Source organism: Carassius carassius, chromosome 2 (genome assembly GCF_963082965.1).
Source record: "Carassius carassius chromosome 2, fCarCar2.1, whole genome shotgun sequence".
NCBI classification, from domain to species: domain Eukaryota; kingdom Metazoa; phylum Chordata; class Actinopteri; order Cypriniformes; family Cyprinidae; genus Carassius; species Carassius carassius.
In genome coordinates, this window is record NC_081756.1 from 11,749,506 (window position 1) to 11,776,251 (window position 26,746).

General features: G+C 42.4%; 1 protein-coding gene across 5 annotated transcripts; it reads left to right on the plus strand.

The window, feature by feature from the left end:
* Positions 1-4,547: 4,547 nt before the first annotated feature.
* Positions 4,548-26,366, plus strand: LOC132102871 (transmembrane protein 151B). 5 transcript variants are annotated; one of them, XM_059507578.1, is made up of 3 exons: positions 4,548-5,068; positions 16,663-18,412; positions 26,077-26,366. In XM_059507578.1, the coding sequence occupies exons 1-3, from the start codon at positions 5,009-5,011 to the stop codon at positions 26,085-26,087; spliced, it is 1,821 nt and encodes a 606-aa protein (XP_059363561.1). In that variant the 5' UTR covers positions 4,548-5,008; the 3' UTR covers positions 26,088-26,366. The 5 variants fall into 5 exon arrangements, 2 of the variants coding, with proteins under 2 accessions (XP_059363561.1, XP_059363553.1); XR_009423303.1 differs by lacking the exons at positions 4,548-5,068; positions 16,663-18,412 and adding exons at positions 24,736-24,774; positions 24,942-25,060; XR_009423302.1 differs by lacking the exons at positions 4,548-5,068; positions 16,663-18,412 and adding exons at positions 24,770-24,846; positions 24,942-25,060.
* Positions 26,367-26,746: the final 380 nt, after the last annotated feature.

Genomic DNA, 26,746 nt, shown 5'->3' on the forward strand with positions numbered 1-26,746 from the left:
TGACAATCGGTGAGTATTAGTATTTAGTTGTTAATTTTATTCTGAAGCATCTAGAATTATTTACAAGCATGCAATAAATATGAATAAAGATTTTATGTCATAAAAATTATCTTGTAAAACGGACTGCTCAAAAATGTGGTCGTTCACGTCATTACGATTTGTTTGTCTATTTTGCATAAGTTATTGCAAAAATGTTCCATAATCCGTGCATTCAGGGGGTAAAGTCAGGGTTCAGTTGAATTGATACGTTATACATAACGTGAATATAACAAAGCACATATTTGACGTTAAATCAATTTTCTTGTTTGTTTTAGTATATTGCTCACCGAGTTTTATATCTCTCAATTGCAAAGCAAATCAAAAGATGCCATGTTAAAGCAGAGTAAAGCTACATGGCATGACATTGTTAAATGATATTTTCCTAGCCTACAAAACATTTGAGTAAGCTAATAAGTGAAGTGTGACCATATAGTCTATACAATTATTATATTAATATATGTTCACACACATTTTTTTTTTTGTTGTTGTTTAAAGCGCTATATAAATAAAGGTGACACCTCACTTATCAGCTTGCTCAAATGTTTGTATAGGGAAATATAATTTGATGATGTCATACCATGTAGATTTCATACCATGTAGTGAGAGATATGTATAGCATATGCACAGCTGCACTACTTCCTGAACTTCAGCTAGCTCCTTTGTTTTCTGTCTGCCATTATTGGACAAACTGATTAATCCAGGTGTGCCTGACCTAAGGAATCACAGCAACAATAATCCGACAAACCTGGATTAATCAGTTTGTCCAATAATGACAGACCGGAAACAAAGGAGCTGGCTGAAGTTCAGGAAGTAGTGCAGCTGTGCATATAGCCCAAAAAGAATGTATGTTTTGGGCTTCATGTATGTTTTATTAAAATGTAAGGTAAATGTTTAATACAAACTATTATACAAAAACGTTTATTATTACTATTACAAAACAGAAAACAAATATATTTACAATGACTAACAATTAAAATAGTATCATAAACAAACACAAAATCTGTAAATATACTCTGACTTTTGGTAAATGTTTTTGTTTAAAACAAACTATATTATACATACTGGTACCTTTTATATTTAATAATATTAATTACAATAAATTATAAAGTATCATCATAAATTCATTAATATAGGCTACTCTGACTTTTTACAGGCTTAATAATGCTTCATGAAAACCAGTCATCATATCAGCTTTGTAAACAAATATAAAAACAAATATATGTACAATAAATATTAAACAAAAAACTATAAATATACTGACTTTTAATAAATGGTTTTGTTTAAAGCAAACTATTATACACAATAATATGATTACAATAAATAATAATTAACAATGTATCATCATGAATTAATATACTCGGACTTTTTACAGGCTTAATAATGCTTCAGTGTGTGGTACTCCTCAAAACACGGGACAGCACACAAGGGAGTGTTGCATGGCACACACATGTGCTTGGTGAGGCGCCTCTGCTTGCCCTTGCGTGTGCTGGAGAGGCAGACCTTGCAGTGCCGCCTGGTCTTGCTGCCCTGGGAAGTGGTCTGAGGGACTTCAGATGGGAAATGCCTGGCTGTAAGGCGCAGAGGAGTGTCCAAGGCAGGACGCCCGCCTTTGGTTGGACCTCGCAATGTGCTGTACTCCTCCAGCAGCCCTCTCATCAGGTTGGTCCTGAATTGTAAGGAGGTGATTTCCTTTCCTACTCATAGTAGAGCACATCAATAGGAAGTGAGGAGAAAATAATAGTATGTGACCGTGTGGTCTGTTTATTATTGTGAATTTGTTAACACTTTAAATTACATTAATTAAAAATGTTAGCACTTTTTATCTTGTTTATATTTATTTGTATCCATTTCTCACCAGTAATTTGCCGGTAGACGATGTGGCTGTTGAGTAAAACTGTGTCGAGTACATGAAAAAATACTTTCTTGTACCACTTGGTAGACTTTCTGGTGCATTCATGAAAACCAGTCATCATATCAGCTTTGTCCACTGCACCCATCTTTTTGTTGTACTCCAGCACACAGACTGGCTTCATCATTGGTTGCCCAGTGAGGTGATCCAGCTTGCCTGTGGCTGCCATACCAGTTGGATGGACTGTGGTAAGGACATGAACATCCCTCTTGTCATGCCATTTTACTGCCAACTGTGACCCATTCTCTTCGAATTCCACCTCACCTTTTTTCATCTTGCAGGTGAACTTTGGCATCCCTTTTCTGTTTCCGCGCACAGTCCCACAAGCTCCAGTGCCAAGTGACAAGAGGTGCTGGAAAAGTGTGGGACTACTGTACCAGTTGTCAACATATAGAACATGACATTTGCTTACGTAAGGTGCTAAGAGTGTCATCACAACGGACCCAGAAATCCCAAGTCCTGGGTAATGTTGGATGTCAGTGGAGGATCCGGTGTAAATGATCATGTCCTCCACATAACCAGTTAGCACATCACACAAAACAAAAAACTTGATCCCAAATCTGTGCCGTTTGGATGGAATGAACTGACGAAATGCCAGCCTGCCTTTCCACTTCATCAGAGACTCATCCACACACAGATCCCTGTATGGCACAAAAATGCGACGAAAAGAGGAGGTGAGCGCAGTGAATATGTGTCTAATTTTTTTCAGCGGGTCATTGGAAACTGCTGTCGCATTGTTTGCAAAGTGAAGACAGCGGAGGAGCAGAAGGAAGCGATCCTGTGAGAACAAAGACCCAAAAAATGGGGTCAAGAGCATGGGGTCTGTGCTCCAGTAATCACGAAGTGATGGTTTTTTGATCACACCCATTAAGAGAACTGACACTAAAAATGTGTACATTTCAGGGATATTTGTTGGAACCCATTTAACCAGCTTCCCTTTCATTTCCTTCTCTTGCAAGTCAGAGGCATAGCGGTTTGTTTCCTCCACAATTTCTCCCATGACATCTTCCGTTAGAAACAATTTAAAACAATTTACCTCACTGGGTGATTCTGGTGGATTTTGCACACCACAGTGCTGGTTGTTAAAATTGCCTGGGCCAGGAGGATAAAAAAGGTTGGTTGCCTTCCACAACGAGTTTAACGTTATCTCTTCTGCCTCATTAGGAACTGGTGTCATCTCTTCATCTTCAAAGTTGTCCAGAGCTTCAAGATTTGGGGGAAGATCCTCATCACTGTCACTCTCTGCCTCGCTGTCAAAAATCTCCTCATCAGAATTAAAAAAAATGTCCTCAATTTCCTCATTTGTCAGTTTTCTTCTTTTAAATGTATTATCTGTCATTTTCTCTTATGTTGGTGAGCTGGATTAAAGTTGTGTCTTTAAATTACAACAAAGGCGATTGTGAGGTAACGGTGACGTCAGCTTTACTTCAGTTATCAGCGGGAAAAAAAGACTGCAATCCATGACAGTTAAAATATTTTTATTTTTTATACAAAATATTTACAAACTTGTAGTTATTAACATCGTTAAATATATTTAAGTTAACTCCTAATGTGGTATTAATACTTGGTGAAAAAAAACATCATGTTTGTTGATCGGTAAGTTATCACGTGACGGGCTATTGGCGCCGCCATTATTTGTTTACAACGCTGATGGAGAGTTGGACTTAGAGCCTGCTGGATTTACAACATGCAAGATCATCCATGTTTCCCGGAATAAATGACTGTAACCCCCGCTTCACTGCATCTCACGCGACGCTCCTGCTTGACGCTCACACGCTGCTCCTGGAGTGAATGCACTCATTGATTAACATGCACGCACGTCTGAAAAAATACCCGCTGTTCACGCGTTGCTGACACTTGCGGTGTGAAACAGCTGTTATCTACAAGGTATGTGTTTGACTTGAATAAATATTAATATTACATGTTTAAAATGTTCTTTTACTGTTATAAATATGAGTGTGCAATAACAACCTGTATTTCTGTTATTGTGTAGTGTAATTTAAAGTGAATGAAACATAAAATAAACATTAAAATACACTGAACAGTTGTGATAATTGTAGCTGAGCAGTCTGTCTCTGGCTCAGTGCCAGTCAAAGCGGGAAAGCAGTGAAAGCTAAAGTTTGAAATTTTGAATTTAGCAGTTGATCACGTGATTTACTGAACGTTCTAATCACACCGGTGTGATCGTACGCTCCAGGGACCAGCCAAGACTGATCACACCGGTGTGATCGTACGTGTCAAAGGGTTAAAGATCTTGAACTGGAGTTATGACTAATCAGAATCAAATTGTAGATATCTCAAACTGGAATTACAGTTATCTACAATTCAGTTACAGATATCCGTAATTCACAAAGTGGATATCTGCAACTGAATTAGATATCTGTATTGATAAACCCCATACAAATGAATGGCAAAAGTGATGTAATTTGTCCTAGGAAGAAAGTCTTTGTGGATACCTGAAATTACAATTATGGATAGGAAGAACGTAGTTGCGGATATCTGAAATGTTCTTTTTGACGAGGCAAAACTGAAATAAAGATATCTGCAACACATATCCAGTCTAGCTTTTAAATGTTAAAACAGCCTTCCATATGCTTATCAACAAACAAGAGCGCCTTGGATTGAGTCTGGTTGCTTTAGTGGAAATGTGTTTTAACGTTTTGCTGCCTGCATCCAGTATTCAGACAGGCGCGTGCGTTAAAAAATACTCGATGTATTCTCTTCCCATCGTCCATGTTTCTGGACATGCAGTCATAACAACAACCTCATAACCGACACAGTGAAGGTGATGAAGCTGATGGTGAAATGGTCAGATCCGAGAGACTACTTGAGAATATATGCATGCACCTGATGTGTGAAGGGCAAGAAGGAGACGCAGAGTGCGGGTGGGTAATGTGGCGTGGTTCATGCAACTTCGCCCGGGCTGCCGCTCTTTACCAACCGTATCGGGAGCAGCGGCGGATGGGGTGACTTACCCGCAGGGGAAGACCCGGACGTGGGCCGCCACATCCTGAAGCCATCCCCGAGGTGTCTCTGTGGTGCTGGAGGGACGGGGGAAAGATGCAGGAGGCGACGGCAGATGGAGAGGAGCCCATTCTGAACCGAGCTGAGAGGGAAGAGGTGAGACGAGGGCTCGTAGATTCTACCAAATCCTAAATAAATTGTGTTTTGTGTTTACATAGACAGGTTAGCTGGTATTTTATAGTACAATCATCATTAATGTTGTACATTGGAAGACTGTCACGACATGTATGGCAAGCCGTTTTAAAAAAAAATAATTAGTATAACAATCCAGTAATGAATACAGTTACATAATTTTCAGTTTCACCGATATTCATTTGATATTAGTTCTTATTCCATGTTTATTTGTGTTTAACTAGCCTGGTACTTTTTAGATAATTAGACCTTCATAAGACAAATCTATCCCATTTGCTACTAGCAACATTTCTTATCTTGTTACAGTTTACCTATAAATGTTTACATTAGTCATGACTAGTCAGAATGGCTTATTTATAAATTAATAAAAATAAAAAAATAACAAATTAGATTAACTTTTTCAGTGGTGAGTTTAAAATATTCTAGCGGTTGCCCCAGAGTGAGTTTTTTTTTAAGGTGACCGTTATTTTAGAACGTTCCCCTTACAGTTTCCTGTCGACGCGTCAGGCTTGTCACTTGACACACCATGTCTACAATAGCACTATATGACAGATGGATCGCTTTTATATTGTGTTTCCTTTTTTTATTTAAAATATTCATAAACCTGCATACCATGTCATGAACAATCTGATATTCCGATTCATAAATATGTGTAAAATGATCTAAATCCCATATGTGGGACCGTACAGCTCAAAGTGTTAAGCAGCAATAGAAATACAGTACTGTCTAATAAATAAATAGCAGTGTCTATTCAGTTGCTACTAAAAATACTAGAACAAACTTTTAACCAAAGTTACGGTTACTAAAAAAGTACTAATACCAAAATAAGTTATTAATAATAATTATTTAATTAAAAATAAAATTAATATGTAATGAATAAGCATTAGTGACTGTTAAAGCATACATATTTTATTGAATATTATGAAGAGTTACTAGTGAAACTGAACAAAATACAGATCTCTGCTGCAACATAAAATAATAACTAGTTGATAAATATCATAAGCCATATAAACAGCTTGCCATATGACATGGTCAAGCTGAACTCTTTCCAGTACTTCAGTCTCATAATTGTTTTGGTGGTATATAGATCAGTATAATAATATGTCTCTCCACAGTGAACGTGGTGCAGTATATTTCCTGTTAACCATGTGTTTTACCTCTTGCTTTCAGTTTGTAATTTCTCTAGATTTATTTGTCCTCAGACTGGCTCTCTTTTCTCTTGGATAAAGAGGTCATATTGACACAAAATTTAATTGCAAAAAAATATTGCAGTAGTACATTGATTGGTATCTGTAATCAGGTTCACATTTTCTGTGTGTGTGAAGGAAGGAGACCAGGGTCGGCGTACTGAGGCTCAAGGAAGATTTTATTATTTCAAAGAGGAAATAAAACAGAAAACAAAGTCGTGCCACATGCGCATAAACATTCACGAACGCGTTCACTCGCCACTAAGGTTTCACTCTCAGCGCTGCTGCTGCGTCCTTCCCTGAGTCCTCAGGTCTCTCCCTCTCTGCCGATCCTCGGGTGGCTTAAATAGCGCTTCCCCACGCCAATCACTATAACGAGAACCAGGTGTTACTTGTTTCTCACTTGAACCACTTACCACCGCTCATCTCTTCACTCACTCTCCCGTCACAGACCTCGCTGAACCACGCCTCCCCCGCCACATACCCCCGCCATTCCTGAAGAGGAAGTCGGCCACAGCCATCTGCGCCCCCCGGCCTGTGAATCATCTTGAACTTAAACGGCTGCAGAGCCAGATACCAACGAGTGATTCGCGCGTTGGTATCCTTCATGTGGTGGAGCCACTGGAGGGGCGCGTTGTCCGACGCGTCAGTCTGAGAGCCATGCCTAACCGATCGAGCAACTCGTCAATCCGCGGCATTGGATAAGCATCAAATTTTGACACTGCGTTCACCCTGCGGTAGTCCACACAAAAGTGCACCGAGCCGTCCGTTTTAGGCACCAAAACTATCGGGCTCGCCCAATCACTGTGGGACTCCTCGATTACTCCCATCCCTAGCATAGCTACCAATTAGCTACTAATAGCTACTAATTCAGCCTGAACTGAAACCTTTTTTTTGTGTTCAGGTAATCTATACGGCTGGCTGCGAACCACCACGCCCGGCTCTGTCTCAATATGGTGCAGAATCAGATTAGTACGACCCGGTAGAGGCGAAAACACATCGGCAAATTCGGACTGCAACCGCCCGATGTCAGTGAGCTGCGAGGGCGAGAGGTGATTTTGGAGCTAGAGGTGGGCAGTAACACGAGCACTTTATCTCCCGGTGCAAATTCTCGTAGCTTAGTTCCCCTGTTATACGACTGGCTCTGTCTGTCCTGGGCCTGAAGCAAATTCTCCATAGAGAGCCGCTCCAGTGTGGGTGATAGACGCTGGTACGTACCGCTTTAATGCCCAATAATTCGTACAATTCGCGTAACGTGCGTGACATAAACGCGGTGGGTTTACCAACTGACATTCACGACACGACGCGCACCATCTGCCCATGTTCTTGTGAATGCCCGGCCAAAAAAAACAGGTCATTAGGCGATTTAGTGTTGCTGTCATTCCCAAATGCCCTGCCATATGATTACAATGTGCCGCCTGGAAAAGCATTTCCCGACGGCTCCGAGGTACTAACAACTGGGTTGTATCCTCCTTTGTTTGAGCGTCGTGGGTCACTCGATACAACCGGTCTTTAATAATGGCAAAATACGGATAAGAGAGCGCACGGTCAGGGTGGAGGACCTGACCATCGATGGCCCAGACCTGTTCAAACGCATGTTTGAGGGTTTCATCCTGGGATTGTTCCAGGGGAAAGTCATCGCAACTGGAAAGGTTCAGCCTCGCCAAGCCGCTCAGTTCCCCTGGGACCGTCCCACTGGGTCCTGGCACAGATTCTCCCACCTGAGCGCACGCTCCCCTGTCCTGCCGATTCTTATTCCCAGAGGCACCCACGGTCAAACACCCCAGTAATTGTTTGAATCCTTGCCAATTGGTCCCCAAAATTAGCTGGTGCCGGAGGCGCGGACTAACGGCCACCTCTACATAATGCTTTTGACCCCTAAATTTGATAGCTATGGCCTTTACGGGGTACTCCACGATATCCCCGTGCACACACCTCACTTTAACCATGTGGCCCATATCCAATGCCCCCGATTGTATCAGGCTTTGATGAATGGAGGTCTGGTTACAACCTGAAGCAACAGGAGGTTCCTCGCCCCCTTCCCAGCGCGGGGAGCACAGTCCCCTGGCCGGACCCCGCGACCCGGGCCCCGTCTCTGGCCCCGTCCTCCAGCGTGGTGCGGCCCTCGGCGGCCCCGCGAACCGGGTCCTGGGGAAAGGAACGGGTTTTGGGGAAGGGGAAGAGAGTGAGGTAGGGGAAGAGAGAGAGAGAGACAGATGGAAGGGGTCCGCCGACCCCGGAACACGCCGCCAGCTGATCCTCCGCCAGCTGGATGGCCAGACCCACTGGGCACTGGACCCACTGGGCGGTCTTCTTCGGCAGGCGGGAGATAAACTGTTCCAGTACCACCTTGTTGACGATGTCCTCGGCGTCGCTTCCTCCGGCCAACAGCCATTTGCGGCACGAGTCCCGTAGCTGCTGGGCCAAGACAAAGGGCCGGCCTGCTTCGGTCAGATCCAGCGACTGGAAGCGCTGACGGTGCTGTTCGGGGCTAAGGCCGACCCTCTGGAGTATGGCTCGTCTCAGATCGGCATACACCAGGAGGTTCGGGACGGGCAGTTGTTGCGCCGCTTTCTGGGCCTCCCCCGACAGCAGCGGGATGATGCGGACCGGCCAGCTGTCCAATGGCCACCCACATGCCTCGGCCGTCTTCTCGAACAGATCCAGAAATGTCTCCGGATCATCCGTGGGTCCCATCTTTGTCAGAGGCATGTGTGCCGCGGGGGTGGCACTAGGGGAAGCCGGGCTCGCCCGAACCCCCCTGTCCAGCAAGCTCCGGAACAGCTCGCGGTCCTCCTGCTGGGCCTGCATCATGGCCTGGAATCGGCGGTCGTGGTCGGCCCGCAGGTCCAGCAGGGCTTGATGTTGCTCCTGATGCAGGCCCGCGAGCGACGTGATGATGTCCGCAAATGGCGAACCCGATGGGTCTGACGGGGTCTGCATGGTGTGTTTCTCCTTCCTTCCCGGGTTTCGGCACCAGTGTAATCAGGCTCACGTTTTCTGTGTGTGTGAAGGAAGGAGACCAGGGTCGGCGTACTGAGGCTCGAGGAAGATTTTATTATTTCAAAAAGGAAATAAAACAGAAAACAAAGTAGCGCCACATGCGCATAAACATTCACGAACGCATTCACTCACCACTAAGGTTTCACTCTCAGCGCTGCTGCTGCGTCCTTCCCCGAGTCCTCAGGTCTCTCCCTCTCTCGGGCGGCTTAAATAGCGCTTCCCCACGCCAATCACTATAACGAGAACCAGGTTGTTACTTGTTTCTCACTTGAACCACTTACCACCGCTCATCTCTTCACTCGCTCTCCCGTCGCAGACCTCACTGAACCACGCCTCCCCCGCCACAGTATCATATGCTAATATTGTCATACAGAATGATTGCCATGTTCACATAACATAAGATTGAATGGTATTATAAGGTACTATAAGAAAGGCATGGTAATAACAGATGCATTAAATTTTATTTTTTTTGTCATCTTAGTTTATTAATCAGAACATGTTACTAAAAAAAAAGTGTGTAACCTATAGAACACAGTTTAAGTAATGCAATGGTGTATCATACAGTAATACATATTCTCCACAAAGGGTAATATGTTGGTTTTTTCCCTCAGGTCTTGGCAGAGCTTTTCCCTTGGGGCTGTTATTTTACTACAAGCCTTCTTGGCAATGTCTCTTCCTTTCTTTCACATTTTGTCTGCCACTGTACTTGGCTCTTTCCCTTTAACATTTATCATGCTCTTCCATCTGATAGATGTCCTCTCACTGGTACAGTATCTGATCAGAGGAGGTCTGTGTTATTTCAAGGCAGATAATGACTTTGGTTAGGTCAACAAATCTGAGACAAAGCTCAAGACCAGAGTCAGCACTGACCTCCAGGCCATCTATATTAACAAACTACAGCATTTTCCTCTCTCTCTCTCTCTTCTATATTTATTCACTGGTGCTGAGTTAACCTCCTGTCTCTCGTTACATGAAGATCAATAGAAATGGAGACAGCTTGAAATGAAGAAAGATGTGAATCATATCAGAAATGCTGTTTTAAATGAATTTGGATGGCAGCAGTAATAGGCTACAAAGGATAGTGTGCTATTTCTGTACAGGCTTTTTAAGGATAATGAAAGACAAGTGAAGGATGCTGACAGAGTATCTGTCTTTGACATATCACTCTACCTGCCAACATACTTATCTCTTTGACTGTAAAGATGTATCAATGTCTTTCTTTGTGTTATGTTCCTCACTCTTGCATAGTCCATGTTCTTTCAGTCATTTTCAGTTAACCAAACTGCAAATTCAGAATCTTAAGATTCAGATAGCTACACCAGTCATTCAAAGGCTATAATCCTCATGCTACTTACACTCCAATGTTAAGTTTTGAATGTGTGGTTTTGTTAATAGAAAAAGACTGCAAGAAAAGGGGATATGGCTTTATGGAAGAGAGGAGATCATTATGCAGAGTGTTCAAGACAATTTCAAATCTAGAATGTGCAGTTTTATTTTTTTAATGTCATGGACAAGATTAACTGTGATACGATTTTTTTTTTTAATTTTCAGAAAACTTCACTTGCATCCCAGTTGACATCTTATACACATAGAAAGCAGCATTTAGCATTCCTCATTCTTTCATTCTTTTTCATAGTCCTGTGACATCAAACTGTAAAGGATTCTCTGTCATGGCAGATCTTTTTGAATTCACGAGAGTTCCCTTTCATAGGTCACTTCGATGCTGTGGTGACGTCACCACGTATGGGAACACCTTCGGTGTGACGAATGTCTGAAGCCCTATACCATCCCGCCAATCTTATTGGCCAAATAGCGCGTGGCACCGCCCAGCATGCGTAAGCATATATATACCTGGTGCCGCGCGCCATTTACCTCAGATTTCATTCCTTCAGTACGAAGCGAATCTTCTGTGCCCTATTATCTCGCGTTCTCAGCGATCATCTACGAGCAGTATACTCCTCTCCGCGGACGCGATGAGTCAACGAAAGGTAGGAGCCGTATGATGGGTTATCACGAGGAGGCACTTATGAGAGGTTCGTTGCAGCCTCTCTACAGGTTCTCTCCTTGATAGCCTATGGCTACAGTAAAATATGCATACACTTCCCCTGTGCACTAACGCCATTAGGAAGTATCCGCGCTCTGGAGTGTATTTCTTAAGTCGCCTCGCGTCTAACCCCCACCGTTTCGCTTCTGCGGTCGCCGAGGCCCCGCACGAGGTGTTGGTTAGGGGCGATATGTGCGGCTTGACTATGAATACAGTGATGCACTGGAGTTCCATGTGCTCGCTCTCCCCCACTCGAGCGCGTTAATCAACAATTTTGCTCTTCAAATGGTGGATTACGGCTCACACAGCCGCCGCGTTTTCGCTAGCGGCTTGGCCCGATGTTATCTTGTTGGATTGAATCCTGCCGTGGATACGCTTCAGGATTATATACAACGAAACGCAGCGAGTTTGACGCACACGCTTTTCTTCATGTTAATATGCCAGGGACTATGCCCTTCACTGAGAGTGCTGTTAGACTGCTAATGCACATCTACCCTCTCACTGCAGTCCCCATACTCTAACTTTGACTATCTCGCAGCAAGGGCACCTCGAGCGTCATTGAACTGAGCTATAATTCGCGCGCCCCCTTAGACACTGCACAATCCAGTCTTCAGAGTTTGAGGGACGGCGCGGAGGCTGGCAAAGATGGCCAGCGTATGACGGTTCACACAGCCGCCGCGTTCTCGCTAGCGGCGTGGCCCGATGTTTATCTTGTTGGATTAAATCCTGCCGTGGATACGCTTCAGGATTATACATAACGAAACGCAGCGAATGTGACGCATGCGTTTTTCCTTCATGTTTGCTTAGGACTGTGCCCGCCTCCAGAGAGCGCTGTTGGACTGCTAATGCACATCTAAGCCTCTCACTGCAGTTTCCACACTCTAACATTTGACTGTCTCGCAGCAAAGGCTCCTCGAGCGTCATTTAACTGAGCTATCATTCGCGCGCCCCCTCAGACACTCTGCACAATCCAGTCTTCAGAGTTTGAGGGACGGCGCGGAGGCTGGCAAAGATGGCCAGCGTATGACGGTTCACACAGCCGCCGCGTTCTCGCTAGCAGCGTGGCCCGATGTTTATCTTGTTGGATTAAATCCTGCCGTGGATACGCTTCAGGATTATACACAACGAAACGCAGCGAGTTTGATGCATGCGTTTCCTTCATGTTCTCTAACATTGACTGTCTCGCAGCAAAGGCACCTCGAGCGTCATTGAACGGAGCTATCATTCGCGCGCCCCCTCAAACACTGCACAATCCAGCCTTCAGAGTTTGAGGGACGGCGCGGAGGCTGGCAAAGATGGCCAGTGTATGACGGCTCGCACAGCTGCCGCGTTCTCGCTAGCAGCGTGGCCCAATGTTTATCTTGTTGGATTAAATCCTGCCGTGGATACGCTTCAGGATTATACACAACGAAACGCAGCGAGTTTGATGCATGCGTTTTCCTTCATGTTCTCTAACATTGACTGTCTCGCAGCAAAGGCACCTCGAGCGTCATTGAACTGAGCTCTCATTCGCGCGCCCCCTCAAACACTCTGCACAATCCAGTCTTCAGAGTTTGAGGGACGGCGCGGAGGCTGGCAAAGATGGCCAGCGTATGACGGTTCACACAACTGCTGCGTTCTCGCTAGCAGCGTGGCCCAATGTTTATCTTGTTGGATTAAATCCTGCCGTGGATACGCTTCAGGATTATACACAACGAAACGCAGCGAGTTTGATGCATGCGTTTTCCTTCATGTTCTCTAACATTGACTGTCTCGCAGCAAAGGCACCTCGAGCGTCATTGAACTGAGCTCTCATTCGCGCGCCCCCTCAAACACTCTGCACAATCCAGCCTTCAGAGTTTGAGGGACGGCGCGGAGGCTGGCAAAGATGGCCAGTGTATGACGGCTCACACAACTGCCGCGTTCTCGCTAGCAGCGTGGCCCAATGTTTATCTTGTTGGATTAAATCCTGCCGTGGATATGCTTCAGGATTATACACAACGAAACGCAGCGAGTTTGACGCATGCGTTTTCCTTAATGCTTGCCAGGGACTGTGCCCTCCACCAGAGAGTGCTGTTGGATTGCTATGCACATCTAACCCTCTCACTGCAGTCCCCACATTCTACATTGTTTGCCTCGCAGCAAACGGTGCTTCGAGCAGCATTGGATTGAGCTGTAATGCCAAACGTTCCCTCAGACACTCTGCGCAATCCAGCTTTCAGAATTCGAGGGGCGATTCAAGGGTCCTGCACAGACGACCCATTTATGACGGCTCGCACAGCCGCCATTTTTCGCTAGCGGCAAAGCCCGATGTTCAATCTGTTGGCCTAATTCCTGCCGTGGACACGTTTCAGGATTATACACAACGAGACGCAACGGCTCTTATACATACACTTCCCCTGTGCACGAACGCCACGAGCTTTTCGTGCCCGGATATTTTAACATGTATGACAGCGTTGCAGGAAGCGGAAATTTTGAGACCGCTAGTATGGTCTCGGCCGTGTGTGAACGCTTGCCCGACATTTCTCTATGGGTCTTACGCACGATTTGTCATGGATACACCATTCAGTTTCAATAAGGCCCGCCTCCTTTCCGCAGAATTCTTTCCACGGTGGCGAAGCCGATGGAAATAGCGGTGCTGCGACAGGAGATGTCAACTCTGCTGAGCAAAGGGGCTATAGAGGAAGTACACCCCTCTCAGATGGAGGCGGGGTTTTTTACAGCCGTCATTTTGTGGTAAAAAAAAAAAAAACCACTGACGGATTACGACCCATTCTGGATTTACACCATCTGAATATTGCACTCAGGAAGTTCCTCAGATTCGCTTTAGAGAGCAAAGCGTATCAGTATTTCTCAAAGTGCATGGATGGATCTCTGGCCCCGTTGCGGCCCCAGGGCGTTCGTGTTTGAACTATTTTAGGCGATTAGCTGGTGTTTAGCGCAATCGCAGACTCAAGCACACTCTCATGGGGATCTTGTGCTGAATCATTTAACAGCCTGGGCTTACGTATGGAATGTTTCACCCCGTTGTCTCCGCATCGGACGATTCCGGTGACACGGCGATGTGTGATGTCGCTAAAAATATGTATGTCAACCGAATTCTCCTGACTGAATTCTCCTGACCGGAGTCCGGCTGGGGATTTGCGCTTCCCGAGAGACTGTCACGACGGATGCGTCTTTGAACGACTGGGGAGCTGTTTGTCAAGGGAGTTGGCACATAAACAGGTTGAAATTACTGGCTGTTTTTCTGGCTCTCCAGTATTTCTCGAATCTGCTGATCGACCGTCATGTGCTGCTCAGATCAGACAACACAGCGGTTGTGTCATACCTGAATCATCAGAGAGGATTATTCTCTCGCCCCCTGTGCAGGCTGGCGAAACATGTTCTTTGTTTTCAGAACTAAATTCTATCGATCCGAGCTGTTCATGTCCCCGGACGTTGGACTTTGGAGCGAATTTGCTATCCAGGCAGACTCTGGAGCAAGCGGAGTGGGGATTGCACCCCCAAACGGTGAGTCTCCTATGGCAGATTTTCGGGGAAGCGAAGTGGAATTGTTTGCGTCAAACACGACTACGCATTACCCGCTTTGGTTCTCCCTATGCCCTCCAGCACCCCTGGGCTTGGATGCATTAGCCCACAACTGGACCAGGACCAGTTTGTATGCGTTTTTCCCCCAATCTGTCTGATTTCGGCGGTATTATGCAGAATACGGGTGGACAGGGTGGAACAGCTGCTGCTGGTGGCTCCGCGGTGGCACACACACAGCCGTGGTTTGTGGATCTGATCAATCTGTTAGCGGGCTCTCAATGGGAGATTCCCCTCAGACCAGATTGTTGATGACGAGGGCCGTCATCCACTGTTTCTCGTTCATACAGGGTGCGCGACGGCTGAGGCCTTTCCGCCCCGTGCGGGTCCCTTCATGGGTTTTTCCATTGTGTTGCATGGTTTATCAGGGCATCTGTTTGAGCCCTTGGAATTGTTCCGGATAAATCCTGACTTTTATAGCACAGACTCTGTGGAAGTGTTGTTGCGACCAAGGCCTAATTATGTCCCTAGGTCGCATCTATCCCTTTCGCTTTCAGCAGGTGGTCCTGGAGGCTTTTTCTCCTGCTGCGGCGGAGTCTGGGGATCTAAGTCTTTGCCCTGTGAGAGCGTTAAAGACTTATGTGGATCGTACTGCCCCATGGCGTGAGTCTGACCAGCTGTTTGTCTGTTTTGGACATAAGAATAAGGCCATGCAGTTACGAAACAGCGCATGTCCCGTTGGCTGGTGCAGGCTATTTCCTTGGCCTATGAGGCGCGCGGGCTCGCTTCGCCCTTAGGAGTAAAAGGTCATTCCACGAGAGCAGTGGCTTCTTCTCAAGCCTTTCTCAGTGGATCTTCTATGGATGATATCTGTGCTGCGGCAGGCTGGTCCTCACCGAGCACTTTAATCAGGTCTTACAGTCTGGATGTGAGGGTGGCTCCTGGCTCCCGGGTTCTCTCCGCTTGACCAGATGCTTCCTTGGATCCAAGCTATCAGGTACGTCAGGCGTGATGGTATAGCGTTCCCATACGTGGTGACGTCACCGCAGCATCGAAGTGACCTATGAAAGGGAACATCTCGGTTACGTATGTAACCTTGGTTCCCTGAATAGGGAATGAGATGCTGCGGTTCTGGCCGTGCCGTACCTTGATAGCTTTCTTCTTCGTCATGAAATCTGAGGTAAATGGCGCGCGGCACCAGGTATATATATGCTTACGCATGCTGGGCGGTGCCACGCGCTATTTGGCCAATAAGATTGGCGGGATGGTATAGGGCTTCAGACATTCGTCACACCGAAGGTGTTCCCATACGTGGTGACGTCACCGCAGCATCTCGTTCCCTATTCAGGGAACCAAGGTTACATACGTAACCGAGATGAACTTATTCATTGCAACCAACACTATTGTTTATAGACTAAAAATTGCGTACAAATTCAGAATACAGTTGGTAATAAGAATTTGCATAATAAGATCCATTAGGCTAAAAAAATATTATTCCAAAATAAAAAAGCAGACCGTTTCTCAAATAGCTTCTTATCAAGGGGTTAGCACACCTTTTCTGGCAATTGCAGTAAAATGTACTTGTCTGGAATCTCATGGCTCGTATAAAGTAATTAAGTCTATATATTGTAACCTAATGTACATGTAATTTACTTCAGGCCAGGACATGAGTGTTGGGTAATTTAACCAAATGAGTAATTTGCAAATATGGGATCTATTTTTCTCCAGGCAATATTCAATCCTAAATATATCTTTATTATGATAACCTATTGTCCACATGCTGGCTTTGACATATTCTCTTTGTCCTTACCCCTCTGCAGCAGCGTCCAGTGAAGCAGTCCTTGGCTGTCTCTCTGTGTCGAGAGTCTAACTGGAAGTGCCTTCTCCTCACTCTGCTCATGTTTGGGTGTTTTGGTACATTGGCCTGGTGCAAGCTGTGCAAAGTTCCAGTGCTAGCTCCGACAGAGCCAGAGGCTGCCGTTGTGGAGCCTGGAGACCCCTCTACGACCTCAGCAATCTCCAATGTCTATATCCCCCTAGAAGTGGATCTGTATAGTCCCTGTTCCAGCGGCTACATTTATATTCCTCTCGCTTTCTTGGCCATGCTGTATGTGGTCTACCTGGTGGAATGCTGGCACTGCTACTCCAAGACAGCCATGTTGGCTCAAGCAGAGGTTGCGGAGGTGTATGAGCGTGTACAGAGGCTGCAGCAAGCAACACCGTGCATTTGGTGGAAGGCCATCAGTTATCACTATGTGCGACGAACAAGACAGGTAACGCGCTACCGCAACGGGGATGCCTATACCACTACGCAAGTGTATCATGAGCGTGTAAACACGCATGCTGCAAGTTTAGAGTTTGACTATGCGAGGTATGGCGTCAAAGATGTTTCAAAGGAGCTAAGAGGCCTAATGGATTACCCAGCAGTACGGCTGCGCTTCACCAAATGCTTTAGTTTCGCCAGTGCCCGAGCGGAGGCTGCCTACCTCACCCAGCGTGCACGATTTTTTGGTGAAAACGAAGGACTTGATGATTACATGGAGGCACGGGAGGGAATGCATTTGAAGAATGTGGACTTCCGTGAGCACATCCTTGCTTTCCCAGACTCATCCAGACAGCCCTGGTATGCCAGGTGTAAAATTTTCTGGCTGGCCTCAGTCCTGCTTCTGTCCTGGCCATTTCGGGTTGTAGCAGAGTATCGTACTGCATATGTGCACTACCATGTAGAGAAATTGTTTGGTGAGGCTGATGATAACAGTAGGGGTGACGTAACTGAGAATGGTGGAGGCAACGAGAGTGGAAACGGACCTGGATCTGGGACTGGATCGAGCTATCCTGCCATTTCACGTGTCAATACGGTGGACATGACAGAGCTGGAGTGGCACATTCGCTGCAACCAGCAGATGGTGCCAAGCTACTCTGAGGCTCTGTTGATGGATCCTGGTTCAGGGGGTAACCAAGGTACCAACACTCCTCCAGTTGGGCAAGGGACTAACTCAACAGTGGGTGGCCCAACTCTTCCAGTGGCCTTTGCTTCGGCGTACTTGCTCCAGAATTGTCCTCGTTGCCGCCGCACCACAAGCAGTGCTTCCCTGCCATCCCGGCTGAGAGGCCCGACTGCAGCCCTGCTGAGTGGAACCATGGGTGGGATGAGAGCTAGTGGATCAGGAGTTGGTCCTGGAGGACCAGGTCGGCTCGTTCTGAGCAGGAGTGGGTTCTCATTAGGACGACTCCAAGCTCCTCGGCCATCATCCCTCTTCCACTCCCGAAGTGTCAGTGGAGGACTTGCGACAAGAGGAGAAGAGGCAAGTGGGGGAGCTGGTTTCTTAGGTTTGGGAACCAGACAAGATGAAGAGAGCAGAAGAGTGCTGGGGGGAGAGGTTGATGAGGATGAGGAGGTGCCAAATGTGGTGGAAAGAGAAGAAGGAGTTGAGAGAGACGGGGAGGAAAGAGAACAACAGGAGGATGCAGAAGAAGATGAAAACAGGGAGGGAGATGGACCTCCTACATATCAGGATGCCTTTTTCTTCCCGGTGTTGATTGTGCATGGAGAGGAGAGTTGCCATTCAGGTGAGGACATTTCCTGAAGACCCCTCATAAAAAATTGCATTGAGGATGCAAGAAAAAAGAGAAATGGCCAAATAGAATGTGAAGTAATTTGTCAGTTGAGCTAGTTCCCCTTGGTCACTGTTGCTAATTCAGACAAACTTTGCAGAATACACTATATGAAAGAACAAGAGATATACATACACTGTGAGTTTTTACATTTAAAATTATGCATGCATATGAATGAGTAAAAAAAAAAAAAAAAAGTTCAAAAACCAACGTGAATGGTGGCCACAGGAAACTGAAAAGAGACACACCAGTTTTTAATAGAGATGAATCAATAAGTATTTGGTTAGAGATTAGAGAAGGAAAATATGCCTATTTCAACTCCAGGTACCTCATGCTAATATTATAAGTGGCCTGGCAACAATGTTTTACCATAATATCTAGCATTTAAAAAATAAATAAAAAATAACTGCTAAGTGGGATTGGCAGTAAAGTTTTTAAGACAGCATTTTGGAGAATGGTCAGTTTGTTCGGTTTAAGACGGAACAAATTGACCAAACAATAATTGATGTTAATATAAACTTATCTATGCAATAAAGAAACAGGAAGTGAGTGTTTGTAAAAATGAAGGGGAATGCGGAAGAAAAGAAGAACATTGAATAAACTGCACCTCCTCTGGTTATGGAGCAAAATGCACCAAAAGGCATGCTGTTGAAAGACAAGACCATTGGAAAGTCTTCCAAAGATAATGAAGAGAACAGTTCAGTTCATCAGGAGGAATGTTAATCTATACACATAGCTAACATAGAGCTGTGTCCCACAAGTCAAAAAAGTTTTGTTTTTTAAAAATAAAGGAAAAACAAGAAAAAAAGTTAAAAACCTCATAAATTTGCACAAAATGTTGTGATTCAACTTCTTGAGACATTTCATTGTTGTTTTTTCTTTCAAAATTCCCTCACTGAATCTACTGTTTTTTTTTAATGGATTTTTGGTAGAACTAATGGATACTATTAATATTGCAAAGATTATAATCATATTAAGCTGTTTTCTTGCAGCTTTATTGAGAATATTTTCTTTCTGCAGGCTTGCAAGACCCAGTAATATGTTTTGGTTCGCTTATAAAAAAAAAACTAACTAAGCTGAAACTACAGCACTAAACTAAATCCTGCTTCTGTGAGGTGCTGTAATCACTTTGTGTTCACTTTCTATTTATTGTTTGTCAGTAATTGTTTATTTGTACAGCATCATATCACCAATTTGCCTCATGAAGAGCTTGACACAGAAGAGCACCACACAGACAAAAATAATGATACAGCATGTTGCCCTCCATTGTAGCTGTTTTCATTCAGCTTTGATTGGCTGAAGGTTCATGTGAATAAATAGGCCAATCATAGATGAGACTGCTTAGTGTGCCAAAATACATCCATCTTCTGGTAAATGTGGATCCTTGTGTGACGTAGTAGTGAGTTCACTGCAGCATACACGTGAATGTGTTTAATAATTGGAAAATGTGTACAAATGCAAATTTTCCTGCCTGTGTTATGCTGTCAATCTTTAAATATAATCTGCAAATACACATTGGAGTCCAAATACACACTCTTCTTCCCACCATAAGCCTAGAGCATGCAGATACGCTCTCATTTATCCTTTAGCAGGTAACATAAATGTTGCAACTGTACTGCAAATAATTTAAAAACACTTTAAGGAAAAGAACATGTTTTTGCAATAATGTCAAAATGTTCTGTCACAACGTGAATGTTGATCTAACAGTGATGTGGTGTCTAATTAAATCGCAATAAGAATGTAAAGTATGTTATCTGTATTTGACTGTGCAGTGCGTTTTATCCATTCACCTGTTGTTGATACCAAGATGGTGGAAACCTGGACTCCCAGAATTCTTGATTTCCAGATTCTTGAATTTCTAGAAACTGTAATTGTTCAACTGGATGCACAACTGTCTTCTGGAGCTTAGATGGATGAGAGTTTTTTTAGATTTACTTTTAAATTGCAGATGGTCCAGGTGGTTTTTGAGATCAACTGTCTGTATGTTTGGAGTGTCTGTATGTCTGTCTGTCTGTCTGTATGTTCTGTGTGTGTGTTTTCAAGGAAATGCAAGTTTGCATTTTTTTCCCCAGACAGATGAAACTTAAGAACCCTTTAATATTAAAAGTAGCATCAAAATTAAACCAATACTTTACTTTTTGTAACAAGACCATTTCCAACATAGCCAAATTCATTGAAATGTACAGTACATTTAATTTGGTCAGTTGAAATAAATAGCTTAATAGTTGTCCCTCCCAAAAATTACTAGATTGTTACCAAGCAAAATAATGCTGTTATGCCTCAAACAGGTTTGCCTGAAATCTTTTCATAGTGATTTTTGCTTTGAGTTATGAAAGGTTGTTTGAGTGTGTGTGTGTGTGTGTGTGTGTTGGAGGGAAAGCTGAATATAAAGATCATGACGATCATGATAAACATAATACTGATGGTACATAATAAACTGCTATATTTGAAATCTTATTTGTGCCTTGACATTGTTTTTGACTTGGGGTGCACTTATCATTTTATAAATGTAAAGTCCCCATGAAATCATAATTGAAGTTCTTTGGCTTTTACAGTAATATAAATATGTTTGCCATAAACAAATATAACTTTATAAGCTAGTGTGTTCAAAAACAATGAGAAATTTTTCATTTAAAAGATACAAGTATTTAAATCTTACAGTCTCTCACTTTTCGCCAATATGAATCAACGATTTTAATGACATCACCCTGCACTTCAGCTTCTCATCAGATTTTCTGTCTAGTAAAAAGCTTTCTAGAATCCGAAACGTCCCGTACACTTTAAATACACATTGAACTTGCAGCTAAAATCGATCACTTGTTCACAGAGTTATTATTTTCTGTACAGTGAATGGCACATCGTGCACTATATAGGGGATTATTTAGTAACTTGGTGTGTTACAAATGTAATCTGACAGTCTGATCAAATAAAAAAGATACTTCTTTCATCAAACTGTAAATGGAAGATCAAGTCAAATCCATTTGACCTTTACATTGCAGTGTTTCCCACAAATAGTAATATTATTATGCTATCTGGACATGTCTACAGGTTGTGTAGAGCTGCTTCCCTGTCACTGATTAAGTGTCTTGTTTTAAAGTTCTTCATAAAGAACGTGTTAAGGTTACATGGAGGTCAAGAGGTCAACATACCTGGAACAACAGCAGTGGTGAAAACCATAGACATATAAATAACTAGACGCCTCATTGGTCGCTCTGAGCCGTTGCTGCGATACGTCAACGCGTCCGCCATGTTAGTGAGGGCAAGACTGCCTTAAAAATACATGGAAGTAAACGGGGAGCTGCGGTTTTTTCTAAATAAAAACACGATAACGTTCACATTTATCAACCGATTTCATGTTTGTGATCTACGTGCAGTTAAAAAAAACTTTGCCTCCAGTTATTTAGTTAGGTTTGGAAAATTATTAATTTTCGTAAGGAATTGTGAAAGCTCACATTTGTCTCACTTGTTGATTTCGTTGATTATTTTCGGTTTACAATTCTAATGTTAATTTAGTATAACTGTGACATATGCATGCAATGTAATTTGAATGTACATTCAATTAAATGTAGTTGTTTTATTGCTTTCTCTGTGTTCAATCCCAACATTTTTTTTCTTTCTTGTGTCTCAGGTCAAAACACAGCTCATTCCCTTTGAAATACTGGGAAAAATCGAAATAATACATCTTTAAACACGAATAATTTGCTATTACTGAGAAAATTGAATAAAACATGTACATACAAATCAAAAAGTGTCAAACTTGTAGTCTGCTTTTCATTTGATAGCACTCTATAGCCTACAGATGAACTCCACAACAAATAATAACACATGTACCTGATGAGGCTTTATGAATCCAGTGAAAATTAAAATATGCACTGATACAGTGCACAGTAGAAATATAGTAAAAGTGATATGTTATATTAAAAAGTATATGTAGTACAACTTGAAGTAAAGTGAATAATATGAAAAGTGAGTACAATAACATACGTGATATAATAGATTTATAATAGCACAAATTATATGTATAATATGAATAATACCATAATAAATAACAGAACAACAATAGATTAATAATAGCAAGAAGAATATGTAATATCAAGGGTGGAATAATACAGAATAGACAAAATGAAGAATAAATTAATAGTTAATTATAGAGTAAAATAAATAATTGTGAAATGTAATTTTAAAATACTATTTGTGTAATAATTATTAAACAAATTAAGACACAACTAATGACAGAACACAAAACATTGTGGACATGAGTTCCAAATTGTGTTTAATTAATGAGCTCCTTAAGTATAATATATACATGTACACACACACACATTATATATATATATATATATATAAAATAAAAAATCCTCTGAGAAATCCTCAAGAAACACATTTTATTTCAGTTTTCAGTTCTGTCTTTCTCTTGGAATAGAGTGGTTTAGTTGTGAAGACAAAACCTGACAAATAAAGATTAATTATCCGCCGCTTCCCTCAAGATTTTCTATTTTATTCAATTAATGAGTCAAATAATGTAAAAGACTTGACGATGCTTGACATTTTGTTCTATAATGCACATTACACACACTCCTGCAGAAAACACACACATTTTGAAACAGTGGTTTATTTTTCCATGTATTTTAACACATATGAATGTTTGGGTGTGAGTGTGTGAGGTTTACCTTGTACAACAAAATCTCAAAGTATAGTTATGTTTATCACAGACCAGAATATGAGATGCTCCCCTCAAAATGTTTTATATTAATCAAAATTAATAATCATTATAAAAACATCACAATGATTTCATTAATGATATTGCAGCTGGACTCACTATGAGTTCCTGTGTTTTTCATTTCTAGGCTATTTACATAATGTAGTTTTTGTGTAAAGACACACGCAGTACATGATCAGCATTAAACAGCCTGTGCAAAGCTTTTTAAATGCAGTCTATAGTATTGTGATCGACTGAGGAAACTAGTTATATTTAATTATTAATAACTAATAATTCCTTACATTTATATAGCGCTTTTCTGGGCACTCAAAGCACTTTACATAGAAGGATGAATCTCCTCAAACACCACCAGTGTGCACATCCACCTCCAAATATTTGCCAAAAACTACAGAAACATTTAATAAGGTAATTATATTATTTATATTAAATTATATTGTTGTAAAAATTATCTTTACAGAGAGAAACAGAGGGGGGGGGGGGTGGAATATGAGCAGGAATTCATTCAGGGCTGCTCTGTGTTTAGTACAAACACAACACTAATCTGTGGAGGTAGAGTCTTGTCTCTTGTAAATGCAGAGAACAGCTTTCCTCAGCTTTCCTTGTCCTGTTTGCAACTGGCTAAAAGGGAAGAGAAAATAATAATAAAATACATAGAATCAGTTCACAGTTTTATGAAAAGCTATGAAATCCTTAAAATTAAGTGATGATAAATTTAATCGGTAACACTTTAGAATAATGGTCCATTAGTTAATGTTAGTTAACTACTTTAGTTAACATGATCTAAGCAAGAACAATACTTCTACAGCATTTATTAATCTTAGTTGATGTTAATTTCCACATTTACTAATGCATTATTTAAATCAAAAGTTGTGCTTTTTAACATTAGTTAATGCACTCTGAATTAGCATGAACTAACAATGAATAACTGTATTTTCATTAACTAACATTAACAAAGATGAATAAATACAGTAATAAATGTACTGTTCATTGATTGTTCATGTTAATTAATGAATTAACTAACATTAATGGACCATGATTCTAAAGTGTTACCACTTAATCTTTGTAAATAAGTAACGTTAACGGTAGTGATGCTTTAGCTCCATCACTAATCTAGACAGTCAAATTGCTCACTGTACATATTGTGCTTATAACACCATTTAGTTTATGATATAAACGTAAATAAGAATTCATTTAAACTTTGACACTAGTGGTTAATTAAGCTGTCAACATAATGTTAAAAATGACCGAAAAACAACGGTAAGAAATAACGGTTGAGTCTTACCTATGAAAGATAACACCCCGAGATCGGTTTTTATTATCGTGTGACGGTTTGTAGATACCCAAGCTGCAGATGAGTCAGGTATGTTTTCTTCTGTCCTGATGTGAGAGTTATGAGAGGTGCCCGCTCCAATATGGCGGCGACGTTGACGTGCGGTCGAGCGGCCAATGAGGCGTCTAGGTATTTATATGTCTATGGTGAAAACGAATCCTCGGCTTTGATTATCCAAGAACTCATCAACACCGGATATGATGTTGGACACAACGGTTCTATCATACCGCCATGCGGCCAGTGCTGGTGTTACAAGTTTCTTAATAGGTCTGTTTAAAATTAATTTACTCACTTGTAAGAACTTTTCTCTTTTAGTCCAGTCTATTTACATTAAAAATGGTAAACAATTGTAAGTAGACTCTTGTTATGAAAATGTCTGTCCCAGTCTCAGTCTGTCCCTGTCTCGCTCTTAATCCTGTCGTATTTAATTTGAGGTGAAGTAGATTTAAGCCACACACGTTAGAGAAAATCTCGGATTTAACAGTCACTCTGAATCGCGTCAGACGCACAGCAAGCAGAAAAACTACACGACCAAGACTGAGGGAACAATCTGGTGAGTCTGGTATCAGATCAGTGTGGAAAGTAATTTGCGTTTTTGAGCTGTAAAGTTTGTTTTGGGTGCTGAGTTGTCATTAAATCACTGTAATTGTTACGACTTTACCTGCTGTTGTTGTTTTTATAGGGTCTAGTGTTTTAACAATGTTAGCCATTTGAAGATGAGATTGAGAGAGGCTCGGTAAGCCTCTGTAAGCCGCTTGATGCCGCTTCAAGCCCGTCGGATCAAACCGATAACCGCTGCTGTATAACGAGGCGTTACGACGGATGATGATTGACACATTTTCACTTTGGCCGAGTGTAAATGCTTGAGTGATGTCTGCTAGTATGCGTTTAATGACAGCCCCTGTCAAGCACTGTATATACATCATCTATACTTTGGGACACAGCTCCTGAGTTTCCGTCGGTTGTAAGTGTAGAAAATATTGGATCCACAAAATGAATAAATACACACAACTCTTGTAAGACGAGTCATCTGTATTTTTGGTCGACATTTAGGAGTACTCTGGCGAATATATATTTAAAAATGACTTTACAAAATGTATAGCTATAACTTAGACCTGTATTTTAGAGTCGTCAAAGTTTATATTATCTTAAAGGGATAGTACACACACACACACACACACACACAAACAAATTGTCATCGTTTACTCCCCTTCCTCTTGATCCAAACCTGAATAAGTTTCTTCTGTTGAAAACACACACATACAAAGAATTCGGAAGAACTTGTTTTATGGTAGCCAAACAGTTTATATGGTAGCCAATGACTTCCATTGCAATTTGACTTCAATAGCAAACTATATGAAAGTCAATGGCTACCAACAACTGGTTATCCACATTCTTCAAAATATCTTATGTGTTCAAAAGAAGACACATTATTATTGCATTTTTCAAAAGACATCAGGAAAAATCCATCAGAAAGTTTAATCCTCCCTTACTTGCATCTTCCTTTACTTCTCACCTTACTTACCGTCTTTACTCATGACCATGCTCACCTCTTTTTCCCTCTGCCAGATGATGACTGAGATAGCAAAGGCACAGACTGATTCGGTGGTGTCCAGTGTGGAGTCCATGTTGGCGGATGCTGCTCGACTACAAATCCAGTGCAAGGAGCGCAGCGCGGAGCTGGCTGCAGCCTCAGTGGAGCTGCACGAGGAGACCCAGAGCCTGCGGGAGCACTGTGAGACCACACAGCTGGACATGGCCCACCTCAGAAGGATGCTAGACGAGCTACTGGATACAAAGCATGCCTACGAAGCCCGTGAGAGACAGACCCGAAAACTTAGCAAGCAGCTTTAAAGAACGAGTACCAGAAAGTGAAATGCATGAGAGAAAGTAGGCTACAATTTTATTTATATAATTTCAAAGTATATAAATAAAGTTTCATTATACGCAAACATGATTCTGATTCTGCAAGCTTTCCTTAGTGAATTTGCTAGAGTGAACTGGAGTTGTGTGGATTATATTAGTATGGAGGTTTTATCTTATTTGAATGTTATTCTGACGGCACCCATTCACTGCAGAAGAACTACTGGTGAGTAAGTGATGTAATGCAAAATTACTCCATATCTGTTCAGATGTGGGAACAAACTCATGTACATCTTGCCTCAGACTTTTTGGAAAAAGGTGCAATTGTTTCTCTTTGCTTATATTTTAATTATTATTAATATTATTATTATTCATA

Bases quoted from the DNA above. Each gene is read 5' to 3' on its own strand.
- LOC132102871 (XM_059507570.1), top strand. From the start codon at position 5,009: ATGCAGGAGGCGACGGCAGATGGAGAGGAGCCCATTCTGAACCGAGCT. The intron at 5,069-16,662 runs GTGAGACGAGGG...ACCCCTCTGCAG, and splicing joins ACCGAGCTGAGAGGGAAGAG to CAGCGTCCAGTGAAGCAGTC.